Genomic DNA, 21,476 nt, shown 5'->3' with positions numbered 1-21,476 from the left:
TTAACTCGCCGTTCAAAGCGTCAAGGCTTATCAGTCGCAGCAGGAAAAAAGTGGGGGCGGGTCTTAACGGAAAACGGGTGGGAAAGAAAAATATTGCAGTCTGACCAGAAAACATGGCTGCCGCCCAGTGCGCAGCAAACCGTTTGCGGAAATGAGGTAAGTGTAATTCTGCAGCTTCACAGAATCGTTTTAAAAACGAACTATTCTCACGCATTTTGTGCGTGTATGTATCTTAAGATGATGCTTAACACGTTAAATGCTAAACAAACCCAATGGAGTGCCCAGTCTGCGGTGCGCGTGAGGGGAAAAGTTGTCACGCTAAACAATTAGCTAGCGTTAGCTTAGCATGCTAGCATAAGCAAACGCTAAAAAATATATCTATATCTGTGGCCTGTTTTGAAAACGAATAACCACAAGTTGAATTTTTGTATATGTTTTTATTTCGTTCGTTAGCAAGTAAGGTTTTATATTTATGTACTTAGTTCAGCCCAGTGCTAGCTAGCGTGTGTTAGCCGGTTATGCTAAATCGAGTTTTTTTTTCCTCTCCCCTCCCCTCTGCAACTTCAAACGCTCGCGTGCGCATGGCACGAGCGCACTTCTGCGGCCGCCTGAATGAATGGCACGTGCGCCCTACGTAGTGCACTACACACGAGAAACGGGCGCGTGCTTCAGGACCGAGCCTGCTAACTAGCTTTCTGCAAGTTGCTCGGCTAACTTCTCATGAATGACGCGGTTATGAGCGCCAATGGTTTGTTTTCATTTTTATTTTGGTGGTTGAACTAAATAACGTTGTTTTAATGTAATACGAGTTGAAGAATTAGGTTAAAATGTGTGCGATTGAAACGTTAAGTTGTTTCTCGTTGTGAAACGCGCTTGCTAATTTAGCAGGTGGTGAAGTGTTAGCTAGCAACACGTTTGTTTTTGTTCACACGTTTGAAGTGCTGATGATTATTAAACGGGGTTTATATATTTTAATGTGTATGTATCATGAAGTGAAAGAGTAGTGGGTTATGAGCTTCGGAAACGCGGCTAAAACACACACACACACACACACACCACACACACACACCACACAGCCACACACACAGCACAAGGGGCCTGATAAATGACACCAGGAGAATCTTCTTTTTTTGGCCTCTTTCTTCGTAATGAGTCTCTAATCAGGAATAAAGGTGAGTTTATGACTTGTCATGAAGGTGTCCATATATTCAAGAGGTTTTCTCAGTTGAAACCTTGAATGAAAGATGTTTAACATGGATGGTGTGTGTGTGTGTTTTAAAGGTAAAGTCGACCCTGAAACACATTAAACCTCCTTATACAGAAATAATCCAGATGTGTTCTGTGAATTAACTTGAGTTTGCAAGGCATTTATGTCATTTTTTGGTTACTGGCGTGAGAAGTCAGTGCATGGTGTCTCAGAGATGTCACAGGCGGGTGACTGTTACTGTTCGTTGTTGGAGGCTGAAAATAAGCAAGCGTACCCGAGTACGAAGAAGAAGAGCAATCGTTCCTGGGCCTAGTGCAAATCAGTCATGCCTAGTGTGAAAGTGCTTCATGAAAACTCTAACCTAAGTTTGAGTCAAACCTCTAACTTCATTTGTTCTGTGGTTTATTCTGTGAGCCCAGCTGGTTGGGCGTGGTTGTGAGGGATTTGCTGTCATCAGTGCATAAAAATGACATAAGTCCAAAATTGTGCAGAAAGCAAATTTGAAATTTCACCAATAACCGTATTGAACAGTAAGCGTGAAATAGTTGAATTACATCGCTCACAATGTGTGCAGGATTTTCTTTTTCACGCAGATTTTTAATTTGCAATATTGTTACCCCTCCCCCATATAAAAGTACCCCCCCCCTGAAATCTTCCATTTTTTCCCATTCCATCTGCAGATGAAATGACACACAATGATTGACAGCTGCTTCTTTGACCACTCCCACATTAACAGACACCTCTCCCTTTTTCTTCAACGCATCATTTCAGTGTGTGCTGTTGTCCCAAAGCCCGATTTTTCCCCTCATGAAAGCCGTCAAACCGAAGCCAGAATGTTTGAAAGCTAAATGTTCTGTTTGAATGTACGAGCATACAGATAAGGAAGCGAGACGGCTAGAGAGTCTAAAGGGCCGCTGCATCAATCCCTTTGGGTAGACATGAAGCAAGGTCTAAATCCGCTGTCAAGCAGCATTTTGTAAATAAAACGGAAGTCACACGTTCATGCAGTTGAGGTGCGAATGAAGCTATTCCGGATCTTTGATCGACACGACGTGGTTGTCTATCGTAAAACGAACTTGTATTGCATTGGCCTAAGGGTCTTATGGTTGCTGTTTGATTGTTAGCTGCTGCTTAGCGTGAGAGAAACTCAATAGAAGACATCACCATGTCCCGTTGACGCGATCGGATTCCGGATCTCGACGGCAGATGTTTTGTGGCGCGGTCTGTAATTTCGTCTTGAATTGCAGTAACTGGATATGACCTGTTTAAATCCCACAGCTTGTCCTCAACATTTTAGTCAGCCTCATTCGACAGAGGGGATTGGATGGAAATTGCTTGGAAATCTTTGGCTTGTTTTCCACAGGACGGCTTTGGTTAATTCTTTTTCTTAAGGCTTTGTGAAGCTCAGATAACAGAATAACTGCATTTGCTGGCACCTATGGGCATTTTGTATTTATAATGCTGATAAGGACAGTAAACGAGAACAGTGGTTAAAATCTATCTTGCCAGATATGTTTTTATCTCATTATGCTACTTGCTGACAGGCGTTTTTTTAGCCTGTGCCCGATCTGCTTTTTGTAGAACACGCTCTGCTGATACTCCAGTCTCTACTGTTTGTGACAGAAAGCAGTGGAGCTGAGGAATAGAAATAACATGAAATGTTGTAACCTGAGTATAGTGTTGCTTTTTATGTGACTGAAGAGAAAAATCTGTTCATGAAACAAACCCCGACTCACTCAACAGAAGCAAACAGAATTGCTCATGTTCATTGTTGTGATCAGAGAACGGCGTGAAAGCATCATGTTTTGGCAGATTTTTTTTTTCTTTTTAAAGTTTATTAGCCCTTTGAAGAAGCAGCCTATATAACAATTGTATTTGTAATTTTTTTTTTCAGGTGCCCATATTCTGCTGCAGAGGAGAGCACCATGATGAGGAGTCATTAGGCACCCTCCATAGTATGGCCGCGTCCCGTTCTTCGCGTGTCACAAGATCATCAGTGGGGTTAAATGGACTGGACGAAAACTTTTGTGGCCGAACCCTCAGGAACCGCAGCATCGCACAGCCAGAGGAGACCTCGCCTCCTCCCACACCCAGGACTCGCTTGCCCTCGAAGAAGCAGGACTGCCAGCAGGCCGGGACTCAGTCAGGCAAGGTAGCCGAAGGAGAGTCTCTGCCCACCCACAGGAAACGGGGCTTGTCTGTCTCTGAGAAAGACGAGCCAGAGAGGTCAGAAACCTCAGAACGAGTTCGGGCTGTGGGAGGACAAGAATCCTCTCCTTCCCTGAAGAGGGCTAAGCGGTGCTCTCACTCAGGGGAACCCCAAGGAACTGAAGAGGAACCGGTTCCCAAATCCGAGAGCCCTGATCCGGCTGCGGCCAAGGGCAACGATGAGGACTCTAAATCGGACTTTGCTTCAAACTCTCCCTCAGATTCGGGCTTGGCGTTGTCTGTCAGCCTCGACAAAGAGTGTGAGGAGGAAAAGGACGAGGACAAAGAGGAATGTGGTCCTTTTCTGCCAGCTGTCGAGTCCCACAAGGCGACCAATGGCCTAGCTGAGGTCCATAAGGATGACTTAGAATCTGCGGTTTTGCCTGCAGACCCCTGTGCCTGCCCCACAACGCTCACGAACAGTCCCTCGCTGCCCAATGGCAGCCAAGTGGCAGCTTCAACCCTGGACCCCATTGTGCCTTGTACATCCCTGCTTCTTAAACAGGTGGATGAGTTCAATGGCCCTCAGGCCGATGCAGAGAGGAACTGCTCAGCTGATCAGGTCTCTGAAGTTGTCCTGTCTCTGGAGCCTGAGGTTGAGGTTGAGGTGGACGTGGTCGGGGACACTAGCCAGGTCCAGGACGAGCACGTGGCTAAGGAGAGCACTAACGGTGGCCTGGTTGTGGATCTGCAGGACCCATTGGACGATTGCTCAAATATCTCAGGGGAAACAGCAGGGCTGTCCTCCCAGCTTCCCACGGAGCCACCTTCTTTCACAGAGCCTCAAGAGCATAGGTACACCCTGAGGACTTCCCCTCGCCGCACCTCCTGTGTCGGTGGGCCAAGATGCAGCTCCCCCAAGCCTGGTTCCCCCCACATGGATAACGGATTACTGAAGGACGAGGTCGCGGCTGTTCCTCTTGACCTGGATGACTCGGCCTGCCATAAAGAACCTCTGACCGATGAGCCGAGCCTCGTCAGCGAGGCCGACAGCGAACTCTCTGAACACGCAGGGGCCAGGGTCGGTGAAGATACCGGCTTGTTGGTTAGTAAAGTTACCAGATCCACCAAAGAACCATCGGTCGGGCAGGCCGAGGAGGAAGAGGTGGAGGACGACGATCCTGATGTCTACTACTTCGAGTCAGATCACTTGGCTCTTAAACACAACAAAGAGTATGTGGAGTTCTGTCTGTCTGTTTTTGAAGCCTGTGTCATCTTTTTATGTTCACATTATATTTTTATTGCTGATGCCAGAAGTGATGTAAATAAGGTAATGTGTTTATTAGAATGTAGATTCTGTGCTGCTATTTTAGTTTTTTTTTTCTGCATTGCACCTGCTCTGTGATTTATTTTGGTTTAAAGTGTTCGAGCTACGTTTTGCAGTGACTCAAGTCCTGTTATCATGTAAATCAGCCTTGACAAGGAGCAGCGTGCAAACAATTCCTTCGTTTTAGCTTATTCTGTCATTTATATATCTTTGCAGCTTTTAGCTGAAGTTTATCTGAGCTTTGCGTTCAGCAATTTCTATTCTCGTGGTTGGAAAGGCAGTTGGCACTGCCTTCTGTGGATGGACAGGTTGTGTTGGGTCGTGCCCAGCTGGTTCATCCATTGATTCAGTAGGGCGTAAAGCTGCCAACTGCACAAGCCTTATGGTCTGGAGGAACAGCAAAACCTTCTATGGTGGCTGTCGGAATGGGAGAGCTTTGATTTGTAGAGAAACTAATCGAGAGTCAGTGTAAGATGCAGGAGATTTTTTTTGTTTTATTCTGCAGGATTATCCACTGAATTGTGACCATGTGTATACAGATGTATGTGCGTGTTTTTTTTCGACGGTATGTCTCAAACTGTTATGTCGATTAGTTCAGGAACACCATTAGGAGCTGTTTATATATTTAATATACGAGTGGTAGAGCAGGTGATGTGCAAGAAAAACCTCCACCACAGAAAAAAAAACAAGACATTATTCTTTGACTTCTGGCTGGTCCCTGTCTTTTCCCACTGAGTGTCAGTTTTATCATATCAGAGACTGCAATATTGTGGTTTCAGGGTGTGTGTGTGCTGCATCTTTTTTTAGACTTGAGGCAGTAAGTGCGAATGCTGGAACTAGTTTTCGTCAGTGCCTTTATCCAAGCGTCAAGTTTTTTTTTTTTTTTTTTTTTCTCCCCCCATCGCTTCAGTAGAGACAATTTGGACCACGCGTGGGTGTAGAGTAGTCCCTGTCATGGGCCAGGACTCGACCCAGCGCCGTGCATAATAGATAAACGCAACTGCTTGCAACATCTTTGTAGCTTCCTGTGCTGGTATGTAAGTACCAGTTTGACCAAATCAGGTGTTGTCTCTACTTTGACCTGCATTTGCATTTCCATTAATGTCCTGTCCGGGTTTGCTTAAACTTCCGAGTAGCAGGATCTAAGTAGTTCTTAAAAAGTAATAAATAGGCCACATTTCTAATCAGTCATCTGTTACTTTAAGTATTTCTGATTTTTTTTTTTTTGTTCTTTTTTTTTTTTGTTCTTTTCTTGACCCAGCATCAGTAATTTGTCACATACGTGACATGTAATATGTGAGACGCTGTCTCATAATCTTTAATTTAATCCTTCACGGTTCTCCTCGTCCTCTGCTTTTAAGCTATCAGAGACTGCTCCAGACCATCAGTGTGCTGGAGGCCCAAAGAACCCAGGCCATCCTGGATCTGGAGGCACTTGCTCGCCACCAGAAGCAGGCCCTGACCAACCCTGTCGCCTTTGTGGACCAGCTTCAGAAACAGGTGAGGTGTTCTTCTCTCAGAGCTTCTGTGTCCAAAGATTCCTGCGAAAATTCACAGTATTCTGGTTTCTGCACACACCTCATTTACATTCATGTCAGATTGCAGGACGAAATTACAGGAAAAATTTCGATCATTCCTTAAAGCTACCTTGTGAGATGTCTGTTTGTTTGATGCTAGTTTTTTTTTTCCTCCTCCAGGTGGAGTTGGGCTTGCCCTGTCCGCAGAGAGTCGTCCAGCTTCCCGAAATCGCGTGGGACCAGTACACCTCAGGCCGCAGTGAATTCGAAAGGGACTTTTGTGACAAGAAGCGCAAGACCAGGCAGTTGAAGTTAATTTTCGACAAAGGTATCTGTGGCTAGACAGCTGTCTTGCAGCAAACTCCCTCTTTGCATCACAGGCTTCCTGTCGCCGATATAATTAAATGAGATTTTTTTTTGTTCAAGATTGCATTAAATTAAATAGATTCAGCATAAAATACTCTGTAGTTAAAATTCCTCTTTCGAGCATTTTTAACAGCTGTAACAAGATCCCCCAACTCCGATACCTCCTGGACGTTAAGGTATCCGATTTGCACAGAATAAATTTAGAATACGGCTAAAACGGGCATCGTGCATCTTTTTTTTTTTTTTTTCAGTCTGACTAAAAGTCCTTGGAGCGTTCATAACATGGTGTTGTTCTCGTTTTCCGATTGCTCCAAAGGTTATACACTCCTTCTAATGCACTGTTGTTGCTATAGCAACAGCTGATCCACACAGTGCAGCCTCCACACACACACACACCGTTGTTGATATGCGGACGTTCTCTGTAAGGAGATGTTTAGTCAGCGTTTACAGATGGATAAAATGCTAAAGCGTACGATGTCACGCATGTATGCGTTTATAAGAGGAATAAAACATTGTGCTTGGGATGTAATCAGCCTAAATCTGATGCATCACACCGACGTCCTATACAGGCACAAGTTGCATAATTAAACCAGTAATTTTTATGGAATTATTTTAAGTCTTTATTAAACCTCTGTTTGAATGTTAACAGGTGATTATAGACCTAGCCTGCTGTACATGAATTAATCAGAAATCAGTGCTCGTTATGGATGTTGACCGAGTTGCGATCATCTGCTTACAGTTGGCGTACCGGCAAGACCAAAAAGTCCGACCGATTCCAAGAAGGAGAGCGACAACTCTGGTGTGTACTCGTCTCTGCCTTCCAGCGACGCTCCAGAACTCGGCATGCTTAGAAACAGGACACACGTGAGCCTCTTTGTTTGCACATCAAAAGATTGCCTTTTACAGTCCGTTGTGGAACTTGGGTGATAGTGAGAGAGTTTATTTGTGCATATTATATATAATGGTTGTGTTTGTAGATGATTAGAGGGAGACTGTATCACCAGAACAAACCAGACACCTTTAACCAGCTGTGGACGGTGGAGGAGCAGGTAATGAGTCACTTTAATCATTTAGCGCCTTTCTGACATGCAAATTAATCTCGACACGTCGTCTCTAAAACGTAACGTGGCGCTTAATTCCGTTAAAATGAGCTCGTTTGCATTCAGGCGGCGTTTTTATTTGTCTTGTAGCTAAATCTCTCTGTACTTCCTGTTACCTGTAGAAGAAGCTGGAGCAGCTGCTCCTCAAGTTCCCACCCGAGGAGGTGGAGTCCAAACGGTGGCAGAAGATCGCAGACGAGTTGGGGAACAGGACGGCCAAACAGGTACTGCTGCTGCTTCTCTCTCACACACACACACCAAACTGTTGTATTAAAATCCTTATTATTTATTTATTTATTCATTCATTCTCTATCTCTCTCCCATGCAGGTCGCCAGCCGGGTGCAAAAGTATTTCATTAAACTGACAAAGGCGGGAATTCCAGTCCCAGGGCGAACTCCAAACCTGTGCATGTACAACAAAAAGGTCCGTCTCGGTTTTTTTCCCCAGTTATCCCCAACTCCCCCCCGATCAGTTCATGTATTCTCTTATACTATCCTTATTCTTCTTATCGCCTATTCACTTTAGACCTCGAATAAGAGGCAGCACCACCTCAACAAGCACCTGTACCGGCCGTCCACCTTCCTCACGTCCTACGAGCCACCCGTCTACATGGAGGACGAGGACGAGCGCTCGAGCTTCATGAGTGGCCTGCAGGACGGCACGGCCCACGATTCGGTCAGTGATGATAGTATTAATAATAATAATGTGACGAAAGAAAATAGAGATGTGCTGATGTTGATTGAGTTCACTCGGTTGTAATTTACATCAAATTAAAGTTACGTTCTGGGAGCATTTAACAAAATGTTGTGGGTTTGGATACGAGTCAAGCATGGAGAGATCTTTGACAAGCCCTAAAAATATAAACAGAGTTCAAGTCCAAAAATCTTCCACACTCCTGTTGTGTTAAAACTTCTGTTTTTATCAATTTCCGTTCAAGGCTCCCGTCTCCCCAGTCGCTGCTGTGCAGGTGTGAACGTGTTGCATCAGTTCATTTGTAACTGTGGTGCGAGCGAAAATGAACGGCCCACTTTCGAATTGCAGGAAAGAAGAGCAGTGTGAAGTGATTTAAAATGTTTTTTTTAAATGTATTTTATTTAATTTTTGAAATTATTTGAGGGTGTACCTGGTGCCAAAACAACTCGCATAAGAGCGTAAACAGAAGCGGTTGGATATCTGCAAACAAAATTTTGTAGCGAACCTTAAAGGAAGTAAAAAAAAGTTACTTAAAGAGAATCATTACCGGTGACGAGACACAGATTCATCCGCCTGAGAGTAAACGGCAGCGTCTGGATCGTAAAACATCCTCAATCACCGACTGAGAAAACTTTAAAAGTTAACCATCAGCTGGAAAATTCATCAACGCTTACAGTTATCTGGGATTCTCAGGGGCCTGAAGTATTGGAATAAATTAATATTAATAATTAATAAATTAATAAGTTAGAATAAATTCTGCAGCCAGAGTGCGGAAAATGTTTTGACTCGCCTTTGTGTGTGTGTGTGTGTGCATGATTTCATGATGCTAACATGATCAGTATGTTTTCCAGGATGAGGACAGTATACCGGTGGAGCTGAGGCACCTGCCAGAGTTTAAAGAGCTGCAGGAGCTGAAGAGACTCAGGAAGCAGAAGATTCACGAGTTCCAGTGTGAGAGCGCCCTGACACAGCACGTAGGCTACAAGGTACAACACACACACATGCGCAGAGTACAGAGGGGATAATAAAACACCCAGGAGGTGCCCTCGGGGTGTAACGTTAACATCCAGGTTAATTTAACAGTGTTTCATCCACAGTATTCTCTTTATACAACACGGATTTTGTATTTAGCGGCGTTTAAAGAAACGTACGTCATGACGCGCTAGAGCAAGCACTTGTATTGTTGTCATAATGCATCGTGTAAGCCATTAATAATGCATTATAAAGATGGCGATGACGAGTGGTCGATTTTAATTATAAAAAATATATGAAACATGTCTCGGTGTGTAGTATGCATTCTAACAAGCTTTTTTAATTAATTAGTTGTTTCTTAAAGAAAGAAATATTAAATTAATTTACATATTTGCATAAGAATTATTTTTTTTTTATTATTTAAGCATTAGTTCACAACTGTGTGTGTGCCTGTGTCTTTCCCAGTGTGATATGTGTGGCATGGAGCCGATCCAGGGCGTACGGTGGCACTGCCAGGACTGCCCGCAGGACAACGCTGCCGACTTCTGCGCCAACTGTGCCGACTGGTCAGATCCGTTCTGTTCATCTGCACTACCACCTGTCCCTCTACTACACATCACACACACACACACATACTTATCGAGATGCTCTTGATCCAATGAATGAATATGCAGGGTTAAGGGTTAATTATCAAGAGCATGTGACTTATGACGGTGAAATATAAAGCTGCTCGATATTTATTTAAAGTCCAATAGTTTCATTCACACAGTATTAATTAGTGCGTCATTTTAAAAAAATGGTTACACATTTTGGACAGAGGTTTCAATTATATTTCCTATTATGTGCGTGACCTGTCTTTAGATGTTTTATAATATCAGAGCAAACATTATGTAATAAAGTCTCATAATAGATATCGGACGTCCATCTGTAGATACCTTTTCTTGCTTGTGTTATCTAGGCAAATAGCTAACTGAAATGAAATGTGGAAGTGTGGAAATAAAACGCATGTCGGAGATATGGAACAAACACCAACTAGTGGGCAAAAAAAAATGGATGTAGTCCCCCACTTACAAACAAGTTCTGTTCTGGGAGCATGTTCGTAAGTCAAGTTTAAGTCTAGATTAAGATTTGTACTCCTTTGACACTGTAAAGAATACCAATTCACTTGACTAAATCTCTCTCTCCTGTCCCCACACTGCCATCATGTGGCCAAACTCCGTAATCACACCTAAGGGAAAGAATCTTACTGTGAAATGTAAAAAATAAGTGTTGTCTCTGCGCCTTTAAATCATAAGGGGAATTCTTGGCGCCATTTACGCAATTTGAATGTTTGTAAGTCGGGGACTATCTGTATGTGTGCGTTATATTTTTTTTCTCCTTTAAAAAGTGTTTTCATAATCAGATAAAAGTTTAGATCAGTGTCGCTAACACCCGGTTGACGCTCATTTTACAAACTCTTCGTCCTGCAGTGCGTTTAAGACGGACACTCACACGCCGAGTCACCGCCTGGAGCCGATCCAGCAGGCCGAGACCTTCCTGGACAGAGACTACTGCCTGCCTGCGAGCGCCGCCTACAACTACCTGGACCCTAACTACTACCCGGCCAACAGATGACAGGAGCGAGGCAGGGCCGCTCGGACCCGGGGCCGGACTCACGTCGTCCACTCACTAGAGGCAGATCCGCTTACAGCAGGAGGACCCTGAACCACCGCTGTGCTCGAGCTCACACGCCATCTCCAACGCAAACGGGAGGGAGCGGCGTCCCCGCTCGTCTCCACTCCCCGTCACCCAGCTGCTGTCGTCAGGCCTTCGAAGTGTGTTTGTGTTTGAGTGTGTGCGTCAGTGTGTGTGAAGGTGGACATAAAAAGGGACTCAGTGCTGACTTTCCATTCACACCAGGTTTTTAACCAGGAGGATTTGCTAACAAATCGGACGTTCTTAATTTACAGAACACTGAACACACACTTTTACTAGAAGCTGCTTGTTTTTTTTTGTTTTGTTTTGTTTATGTTCTTCTTCTTCTCATACCCCAGACTGTCACGATGTCGATCATGTTTTTTTTATTATTATTTTTGATCATTAAATGTTTTCTTTTTATGTTTAAGCTGCAGCACATGAAGCACATCACGGATAAGACCAGCTGAGAGACGCACTTGGTAGGTGTTATAATAGTATGGGGTGTGTTTTCTCTCTCTCTCTCTCTCATATCCCTTCCTCCTCACTTCTTCTGTGTGTACTATCGTCAATCATGTGGAGTATACAAACGTACGGTGAATCTAGCCAGTGGTAGGTACTGTGCCATTATTATTATTTTTTTTTTAAAGCATCCGGAAGATTCCATGTTTCACGTTTTAGGAGTAAAAAAAAAAAGGAAACCGTGGAAAAATCTGCCTACTCTTCACACTTCTTCTTTTCTCCCCCCTCCCTCATGATCCATGACAAAAGTGTATTTTTATTAATCTATTTAAACGGCAGCGATGCCAGAAAAGATGTTATGGAGGTGGTGCTCATCGTCGTCGTCCCTGTCGCCGCCGCCACAGAAGAGCTCCACCCGGTGTTATTTTATACACACAGATTTTGTTGTGCTTTCAACGTAGACCATTTTGTATTGGATTTAGTTTTGTTCCCCTTCTCCCACTCTCTCTCTCTTTTCGCCCCCCGCCTTCCCTCCCCCCCCTGTTTGTCCTGCTTCAATATCAGTGTATAACAGTCTGTTCTTAAATAATGTTCACATGTTAGAGGAGAACTGTGGAAATAAAAGTATGTGAAAAGTCTTTCTACACCACACGCCTGCACTCTCGTCCTTCACTTCACCTCTGCAGTCTGTTCCGTGTCTCTCTCTCTCTTTCTCTTGCTCTCTTGGAAGAAGCGGCTGGAACGCAAGGAAGGGAAATTGTCCAAATGAATCCTTATTATGGCTTTGAGACAGCTGGAATATAAAGAAGGTATTAAATCTAAAAGAAAAACACGAGTGTAGGAATTTATAATGTATTTTTCAGCGTGAGGAATAATTTTAAAATGTTTAGGATGTAAACTTCTAAATACATCAAGTACACTGAACATATTATACAATATTATATATTACGTAGACTTGGAGTTTAAAAAATAAAAACATTAATAATAGCATATATAATAAACAGGTAAACATTGTTTTTGGTTACTTGACTATTATTTAAGCTCTAAGGATTTAATTATTAAAATCTGAAATTATTTAGACTATCTGGAGAGTTATTATTCAGACAGGTTTTTTTTTATTTATATTTTTTATATTAAAAAGTCTTTTTCAGAATTCTTTATTATACCTTATAACTGTTAAACATGTTTGAAATAAAATATTGAATCTAATCTTATTTAATGTATTTGCTTGTCTGTCAAACGTTTACATTTTATTAAATTAAATTTTACAAAGTACGATTGTAAAAAAAAAAAAAAAAGTTCTGCAAAATTAAACACTTAAAATAATCTTTTACACTGTGGCCACAAGATGGCGCTGTTAATAAATGCAATCAGTACTAGTAGAAGTTTTTCTATTACTATATAATATAATATAAAAATAGGTGGAGTATGAAATGAAAAGTTTAAATGATTGAGATTGTAGATGGTAACCATGGCAACGTCATACACACACCCTATGTTGCCTTTTTGAAATCATAATTATTATTCTTCGTCGTCTTCTTCAGAGGACTGTTGCTGGGGAGGGATTTTTTTTTTTTTTTTAAACAAACGTATGAAATGATTTTTATTTTATCCAAACATTTTCATAAGGAATACAATAACAAAGATTTCAATGTGGAACTCATCTGAGATTTATAAGCCTGGGAGCCAGAGACTGTTAAATACAAATAACGTTACAAATACAAAGCCTGTAAAGTTTTCCATTTTTACACAAAAGCAACTGGTTTGATTGATCGTTAATGCTTTTCTGGCATGCGTACAGAGCAGGTAGTAGATGAGAAAAGAGAGACGCTCCATTTCCACAGCCTTCTGTGCGTTCAGTGAAAAAAGGTAATAATACACCAGCTGTACGTGTATGTTCCAGTTAAATACATTACCATGAGTGTTTGTTTTTGTTTGTTTTTTACGGAAAAAAAAAGAAATACCTCCTGACTACATCAGCTTCCACAATCTTAACAAAAAAATGGACGCAAATCCAGATTGCATCCGGATAAAACAAACCAAAAAAAACGGTTTTAAAACTTGAATGCAAATGTCGAAACTTGCAAACAAATGATAGAAAATTTGACGCTAGCTGTTCCATACAGCGTCATAAGCCACACCCACTTCTTGTCATCATTACATAATTGATCTGCTGATTGGTTGGCGAGACTCAATGCCTAATAACTCAGTCGTGTATACTGTACTCATTTGGCAGTCTAAAACAGGAAGCAGAGAGAGAGAGAGAGAGAGGAGAAAAAGACAGCGCCTCTCGTCCCCATTCCGTCCACACCAGGTGGAGTCGAGAGTGCGCGTTAGCTCAGGAGCTTTGAATCAGAATGCTAATGTATATGACGGAGTAAAAGGCTGAGCTTGTGAAGAGTAAAGTCACAGCTTGTTGCCAGGTTTCTTGTCCTGCGTGGTGGTGGGTGGATTCCAGCGATGTTGAGAAACCGGCGCGTGGTGTGTTGTAGTGTTTCATAATGTTTAACAGGAGTCCAGGACCAGGCAGATCTGCTCCAAGACATCATCAGGAGGCTGTTCTGCATCGATCTACATACAGACAGACGGAGAGAGAAAGAGAGATAAAAAGAATGTTTGGATTCTTGCAGTGGAAAGTAGGACACCGAGTCTCATGAGACATCCGTCGGATCATGGCGGTGCAGCTGCGGTGCACTCTCGGCTACATTCCCTGTTCCTCCTTAGGAAGAAAAACACACAAGATGTGCTGTTCTAGGAAAATAGTCAGGTTGTGACTGCCTGCCACAAAGCACTCGCACTAGAGACTCCTTCTAAAATTGGTACATAATCATCAGCATGCAGGAATCCTTCAGTCACATCACTCGGGTAACTTGTGGGTCGTTCAGTGATGGACTGCCCCCTTGAAGCTAGCTTCTTTGTTTCCTGTTTCCTAAGAATCGTACCACCTCAAATTAGCGTTAAACTGCCCTGATGTTTCTGCTGTAAGAACGAGCACAGAGACTTGTGGAAGTCACTATCTTTTTGAAAAGAGATGTTTATTATTCATGGAGTCTCCAGTGTCAGCGCTTTGCGTTTATCCCGAGTTTTGTCCCCCCCCAAAACGGACAGCAGAGTGATGCTCACCTTGTGCAGGAGCCCGAGTGTGTCGTAGTAAGTGGCGACCGGAGTCACGGTGCCGCAGAAACCCTCCACGCGGAGCTGGGCGTCCCTGTGGGAGGCCTCTGTGGGGCGCAGGCTGCACAGCGCCCTCTGCTGGAGCCGTCTGCTCATGGTGGAGGCGGAGCAGTCGAGAAGCAGGACGGCGCTGGGGTGGCCCACCTGTCCCGTAAACATACGGAGTTACAGGGTTATACTAGAAATCCGGCTAAACGCTAGGATGCTGCTTCATACCGCAAACTCGAAACATACAGTGAAAGCTACGCAGGAGTTTCCCGAGGTAAAAACACGAGATGTTCTTCACTGGCCGAGTCGGTCACCTGATCTCAATCCAGCAGAGCGTGCTGTTCACTTACTTGAGGACAAGATCGCAGGCAGAAAGACCCAGAAATCGTGAAGGAGGAAACTCGGCATCCGGTTATATCTATGGGTTCAGGAGGATTTCCCATAATTCATTCGCCCCATATTAGAAAAAAATGGCTGTAATGTTCTTGAATGGTTCATGTTGCATTAAAGCTGAACGTCTTGACTTTGCTCACGTCTTGAGTGTTTTATTTTAAATTCAACATAATTATGTGTGTGTATATATTTATTTATTTAAGCAATATCACATGAAGAGGGAGTGCTGTTGTGATAAATATCAGCATGGTTGTAGTGCTGTCGTAGACTGAAGAAATCACAGCCAAGCAGATATTCAGTACAACAGCACGACCTCGAGTGTGATATCGCTTTTATACAACAGTTTCACAAAGAGGATTTATCATCAACAGGTTAGGATTTGTTTCTTTATCTAACCAGTGATTTTGCTCCGCCCAAACAAATCCTTCTGCGCCTGGTGGAACTAATTAACCGTGACTGCCGGAACTGGCGACCAGACATTTGGTGTAAATAACAGGAGGTGAAAGTAGTTTTAAATTCTTCCCGGGACTCTGTAGCCAAAAGGGTGAGAAGAATAAAGCATGGAGGTGAAGGACAGTCCTGAGAATCCCGTGAGGTTTACTTTATATTTCCACTTTAATATTCCACTTTAGAGTATCAGCTTCGTTAACTTCCGGATTCGAATCCCGAATAGCGTTAAACGGAAAGCTAGTGCACTATGTAGGGCGTACGATCCCTTGTTCCACACACCAAGTAGTGCCCTTGATCAGGGATTAGAGAGGGATTTAGGATCAAGCCTTGTGTTTGGAGCTATTTAGGTTTGTAGCTGTAAAAAAAACCAACATGGCCGATTCTGTATCTCGATAGATAAAGTCCCTGTGCTGTTACTGTCTATTATCAGCACTCGTGGTGATGTGAATGTATAAATGTGTCTGTATATCTGAATATATATATATATATCTTTGTTTCATAAATAAAGATGTGTAAGGCCATGGACTGTGATAATATTTTGCCATGTAGCTTTCTCTTTAACACACACACACACACACACACACACACTGACCTTGGCCTCATACTCCTCAGCCTGTCTCAGATCCCGCGGGAAGCCGCTGACCAGGAAGCCTTTCCCCTGTCGCACTGTACACTCCATCGACTCGCACAGCAGATCCAGCAGAGTCTCCTACAGCAGTGGACACACACACACACACACATCATCTGTCACACATGAAGGAGGCAGTGTTATGACAGGAGCATGCATGGCTGCCAGTGGAATTGGGTCAGTGGTGTTTATTTCTGCTGATAGATGAATCCTGACGTTTCTGGACGGAATCTGTGGCGTCGATAAGTGACGAAACTGCTCACATATTCTTACACGGATGGCTCGCGTAAGCCGTACAAAATTCAAAGTCTTTCATAAAATAGAAAGTTTTTTTGGTTATTTTGTTTCCCCTAAATCTGTAGATCGCTTAAAAAATATGTACAGTAAATATATTTCACACTAAAACAGATGCAAAGTCAGATTCCTGCCGAGCTAAAGGAGGTTATGATGTCCCTGTTGCTAGGCAACTCCAGCGAATCATAACTCATCAGATTAGCAGAGGCGCAACACCGAGCCACATGCCAAACTCTCATATCAAAAAGAAGAAAAAAAAACATCTCCCTGAGAAGATGAACTGAGAACTCCGCCAGTGGTGCATTGTGGGACTTCCTGTCGGGTCGCGCTAAACCATTTTAACGAGCTGAAGATCACCAGCACCAACACTAGCGTTATGACGTATTCGTGGGACGCCACACACATCATGACCGAACCATGTACATTTATACTGTGGTTCTGTAGCCGGCGTTTGCGTTGTTCACACCTCAGGAAGTTGGCGTCCGCGCTCGAGCAGGTCTCGGAGGTAGCGTCCTCGCTCGCTGTGCGACTGCAGCTCGGTGCACAGCATGTCTCCGGGACAGAGACGCCTCAAGCCGTAACGCTCCTCCAGCCTCTCGCACTGCAGGGCTTTGCCTGAGCCCGGCCCGCCTAACACACACACACACACAGATATTCAAATAGGATGTATTGGCAGAACACGCTAGTAAACACACAGGTTGCTTTGTTAGAAGGAGATGGTTTGCATGTGTGATGCTGAGTAACACACTCGGGCATGTGATGTTATAGGAAAATAATAAACTGTCCATGAGTTATTCAAATGAGTTATTATTTTATGATGTATTATTTAACAGAACATCATGAGTTGCTAATGAATTTCTTCTCACATCCGTGTCCTCAAGCATGGACGCGCCTCCTTTTTTCTTTTTCCAACTCAATAATGCTTTTCTTTTAGATAGGCTTGTGTATGTGAAAGAAAAAAAGAGAAAGAAGTGTGTGTCTCGCACACTCACACACACACTTAACAACCCCACTGTTATCGAACACCCCAGTTCAATCATGTCACACGGAGCGTGCGCAAACAACACGAGCAGCTCGCTCTCCAAATGTCCTGATGTTTAAAGTACAAATAAACCAATGAATTAAAATGGGAGATATAATAACACAAGTGTGTATTACGCCTTAATAATCAGGAATGGATCATCATTAGTAATTCGCCAGCCAGCTTGGACTAGGTTCACGGATCATCGGGTGAAGGAGGTCTACGAGGAGGATCTTTAACCCTCCTTAAACTATAAAGCTCAGCCGGCTCTACAGTAAACCCAGTAGGAAAACACTCAGCCTGCCTCCTCTACAGGTTCATTAATCTTTAACACCAGACGCCAATTTAACAGAGCGCGGCCGCGTCTCCGTATGAACAGGCGGATAATTAGCTTGCTCGGGCTCCAATCTTTCTTTAATTGGAGAGTCTGTGCTCTTGAAATAAGCTCGGCGAATCTGAAAAAAAAAAACATGGCCTGGACGGTTTACTGGCGGGAGGGGGGGGGGGGGGGTTGTAGTCTCTCCCAGGAGACATAGGGGACGAGGCAGGTACATCCTGGACGGGGTGCGAATCCATCACAGGACAGGTCTGTTTGTTTGTCTCCTCAGCTTCCTGTTCTTTAACCTGCAGCTCACGTGCATCTACCTCGAGGTTTGACGTGTTGCGCGTCATCAAATGCTTTTCTGCTCTGCGCGGTTGTACAGAGTGATTACTTTTAGTTACGATAGACTTCCTGTCTATGGGGAGATCATGCTCGCTGCATGTTTTAAACAAAATAAATCTCTTTAATCCCTCAGATTCCACGCTAATTAAACTGTCGCTAAACCTAATGCGCATGCGTAAAAAGTAAATAGATATCATAAAAAGCACTCTCCAAAATATAATGACCATGTGTGTCTATATACCGTAGAAATGAATATATATGTTGTACTGTACAAATCACTGTTTTAAGAAGTCAACTGAAACGTAATAAGAATGTGAAACGCTGTTAAATTCTGGCGGAGACAGAAGCCAACATTTACATGACGTGGATGATGTGCTAATGAGGCAGCGCGGAGCGTTTTAATGAAAGGGTTTGTCACCGAAACCTACCGATCACGAAGATAACCTTTGGTTTCCTCTTCTCTGTGGGCAAACCTGTCAGAGACACACAGCACGTCAAAAAGTCACGGGGACAGGAAGACAGGAAGAAGTTCAGAATTTAGCTTGAAGGCTTACATTTTAGAAAATACAAACGTCATACAGCTTAGAAATAAGAAAAAAATTGCTTTACACAGATCTAGCTCAGTTAGAATAGCGAGTCTGAGGAGGTCGAATCAGTTCACTGTACAGATCTTAATAATATACACACGGCAAACTACCAGATGTCATATTCTTGCTCTCCACATCAGCTTTTAGCTAGCTAGAAAAAGTAGCGGCCTTAAAGCTAACAATGTTCGGTTAGCAGAACGTCCATTAAACATTGCGGTTTTTGGTTTCTAGGCCAGTTTTCTTGGATCGTATAATAAAAGCTATATTTGTATGTTCTAGGAATGTTGTTCAATGAATTTCTGGAAACCTTTCAGCAGGTTAGCTAGCTATTTAAAATTAAAATGTTAGCTCGATTTATTGTTACTTACTACATTATATGCATTATGATATTACAAGAGTAAAAGAGAGTGAGTGCGATGTGAAAACATAGCAATGTGGGATCAGTGCACGAGTTTCAACTAACTCTAACAAATTATTATATTTATAAATTATAACACAATTATAACACCAGACGATGATAACAGGGGGGGGGGGGTTATGTTAGGAAATATTTTACTAAAAAATAGCTTGCAGTACCACTTTTTACCACAGAGGGCGGACAACTCGCACATCTTTGTCCTGGTTTTAAAAAATTCAATTCATGACCTCGTATGGTTCACTCCTTGTCCAGGCCCTGGCTCAGAGCTCGGTGAATAATCTGTAGAAGTCACTCCTGGGGCAGAACTGCTGATTCGCACCTTCTTGCTACTCGCAGCACTTGAACACTTGACTCTGATTTATTTCTGGCTTGCAGTTTCAGAACAGTAACATCTAGTGTGTCCGAGTAAATCACTCACTTTCTGCTGTACGATCTCCATACCCTGCCGCCTCCGCCACCTCTTCCTCTTCCTCGATAGCCTGCACAAAAAAAAAAAACATGAAATTTTTTAAACAACCACACTCACTGTCCCTGATTACGGAGCTTCCCTTCTCCAAGAGCGTAATATCAATTTTGTTAATCGATAGAGAGGAATCAGTTTCGTAGTTTCGTAGACATTCGATACACACAATATTATAATTATCTCAGTTTTTTTGCTATTACTTAATCATAGTGTTTCCATAGACATTATGATTAAGGATTTGATATAAGAGTGCTTTGATTTACAAGCATGCTTTCGGAACGAATTATCCTCGCAATTCAAGGTTTAACTGTACAACACCACACCTACTTTAGTTGCCTTAAAAAAAAAAGACAAAACACTTTACTTTAAAATTCTAATAAATAATAAAAAAAAAACAGTGTTAGAAGTGTATTTAGTAATGAAACTTCAAACTGTGTGAGAACTTGAAAAATATCAACAATCTCAAGGTTACAGGTCCATCTCCAGAGATCTAGATTTGCCCTTTGTCCACAGTGCGCAACATTATCAAGAAGTTTGCAACCCATGGCACTGTAGCTACGGTGATCTCCCTGGGCATGGACGGAAGAGAAAAATTGATGAAAGGTTGCAACGCAGGATAGTCCGATGGTGGATACGCAGCCCCAAACAAGTTCCAAAAAAATTCAAACTGTCCTGCAGGCTCAGGGAGCATCAGTGTCAGCGCGAACTAACCGTCAACATTTAAATGAAATGAAACGCTATGGCAGGAGACCATGGTGGACCCCACTGATGACACAGACATTAAAAAGCAAGACTACAGTTTGCCGAAATGTACGGAGTAAGCCAAAATCCATCTGGGAAAATGTCTTGTGGACAGATGAGACCAAGATAGAGCTTTTAGGTAAAGCACATCATTCTACTGTTCACTGAAAACGGAATAAGGCCTACAAAGAAAAAAAACACAGTATCTACAGTCAAATATAGTGGATGTTTAAAGATGTTTTGGGGTTGTTTTGCCGCCTCTGGCACTGGGAGCCTTGACTGTGTACAAGACATCATGAAATCTGAGGATTACCAAAGGATTTTGGGTTGCACTGTAGGGCCTAGTGTCAGAAAGATGGGTTTGTGTCCGAGATCTTGGGTCTTCCAGCAGGACAATGACCCCATACAATGACCCCATACTTCAAAAAGTACCCGGAAACGGATGGCAACAAAGCGCTGGAGAGATCTGAAGTGGTCAGCATTGACGCCAGATCTAAATCCCATTGAACACCTGTGGAGAGATCTTTAAATTGCTGTTGGAAAAAGGCGCCCTTCCAATATGAGAGACCTGGAGCAGTTTACAAAAAAAAAGTGGTCTAAAATTCCAGGTGAGAGGTGTAAGAAGCTTATTGGTGGTTATAGGAAGCGACTGATTTTAGTTATTTTTTCCAAAGGATGTCCAACCAAATATTAAGTTAAGGGTGTCAATAATTTTGTCCAGTCCATGTTTGGAGTTTTGTTGACATTATGTCAAATTTCCTTTTTTTCCTCCCTTTTTTTGTTTTGGCCCAATACACACATAGAGAATAAACGTGTATAGCAACGTTTATTCTCTTTGGGGTTGGGGGAGGAGTTACAACAGAGTTATTATCATGTTGTAACATTTATAAAAAAGTAACCTGAAACATAAGCGTAAACTTTCAGTTGAGTCAATATTTGGGAAAAAAAAAATAAAAAATTCACAGCTGAGACCAGCGCCAAAAATGTTTCCTAATTTTTTTTTTCTTTTCTCATATCGCATGTAAACAAGTCGCAACTCGTGTCCACAGTGCAGATTTAAAAAATTTAATCAAACATCATGTTTGAGTTTTTTGTTTTTGTTTTTTGTCGTCATGACATCACAACCTTTTCATACACCGCGTCTAAAACAGTGTTGTGTTTACATCATGATAATACTGCGAGCTACTG

General features: G+C 42.7%; 2 protein-coding genes across 3 annotated transcripts in view; one reads left to right on the top strand and one right to left on the bottom strand.

Annotated features, from left to right (window-relative positions):
- The first annotated feature begins 81 nt into the window (after positions 1-81).
- zzz3 (zinc finger, ZZ-type containing 3) lies at positions 82-12,613 on the top strand. The gene is made up of 12 exons (XM_053493697.1): positions 82-156; positions 3,102-4,588; positions 6,044-6,182; positions 6,380-6,527; positions 7,305-7,429; positions 7,543-7,614; positions 7,788-7,889; positions 7,994-8,089; positions 8,192-8,341; positions 9,211-9,345; positions 9,797-9,897; positions 10,801-12,613. The coding sequence occupies exons 2-12, from the start codon at positions 3,165-3,167 to the stop codon at positions 10,943-10,945; spliced, it is 2,637 nt and encodes an 878-aa protein (XP_053349672.1). The 5' UTR covers positions 82-156; positions 3,102-3,164; the 3' UTR covers positions 10,946-12,613.
- Positions 12,614-12,752: 139 nt separating this feature from the next.
- ak5 (adenylate kinase 5) overlaps positions 12,753-21,476 on the bottom strand; it is a 38,597-nt gene continuing 29,873 nt past the window's right edge. For both annotated transcript variants that reach the window (XM_053493719.1, XM_053493710.1), the window contains 6 exons: positions 19,503-19,563; positions 18,508-18,552; positions 16,861-17,024; positions 16,065-16,181; positions 14,591-14,785; positions 12,753-14,038 (listed from right to left, as the gene is read on the bottom strand). In XM_053493719.1, coding sequence (XP_053349694.1) covers positions 13,973-14,038; positions 14,591-14,785; positions 16,065-16,181; positions 16,861-17,024; positions 18,508-18,552; positions 19,503-19,563 — 648 coding nt within the window. In that variant the 3' untranslated portion in view covers positions 12,753-13,972. The remainder of the gene's footprint in view (positions 14,039-14,590; positions 14,786-16,064; positions 16,182-16,860; positions 17,025-18,507; positions 18,553-19,502; positions 19,564-21,476) is intronic.

This window comes from Clarias gariepinus, chromosome 1 (assembly GCF_024256425.1).
Source record: "Clarias gariepinus isolate MV-2021 ecotype Netherlands chromosome 1, CGAR_prim_01v2, whole genome shotgun sequence".
Classification (NCBI taxonomy): domain Eukaryota; kingdom Metazoa; phylum Chordata; class Actinopteri; order Siluriformes; family Clariidae; genus Clarias; species Clarias gariepinus.
This window is presented reverse-complemented; position numbering and strand designations above follow the sequence as displayed.

Coding starts and splice junctions, on each gene's coding strand:
- zzz3 (XM_053493697.1), top strand. CDS start 3,165: ATGGCCGCGTCCCGTTCTTCGCGTGTCACAAGATCATCAGTGGGGTTA. Junction 7,615..7,787: donor TGTGGACGGTGGAGGAGCAG/GTAATGAGTCAC, acceptor TGTTACCTGTAG/AAGAAGCTGGAGCAGCTGCT. Junction 7,890..7,993: donor GGAACAGGACGGCCAAACAG/GTACTGCTGCTG, acceptor TCTCCCATGCAG/GTCGCCAGCCGGGTGCAAAA.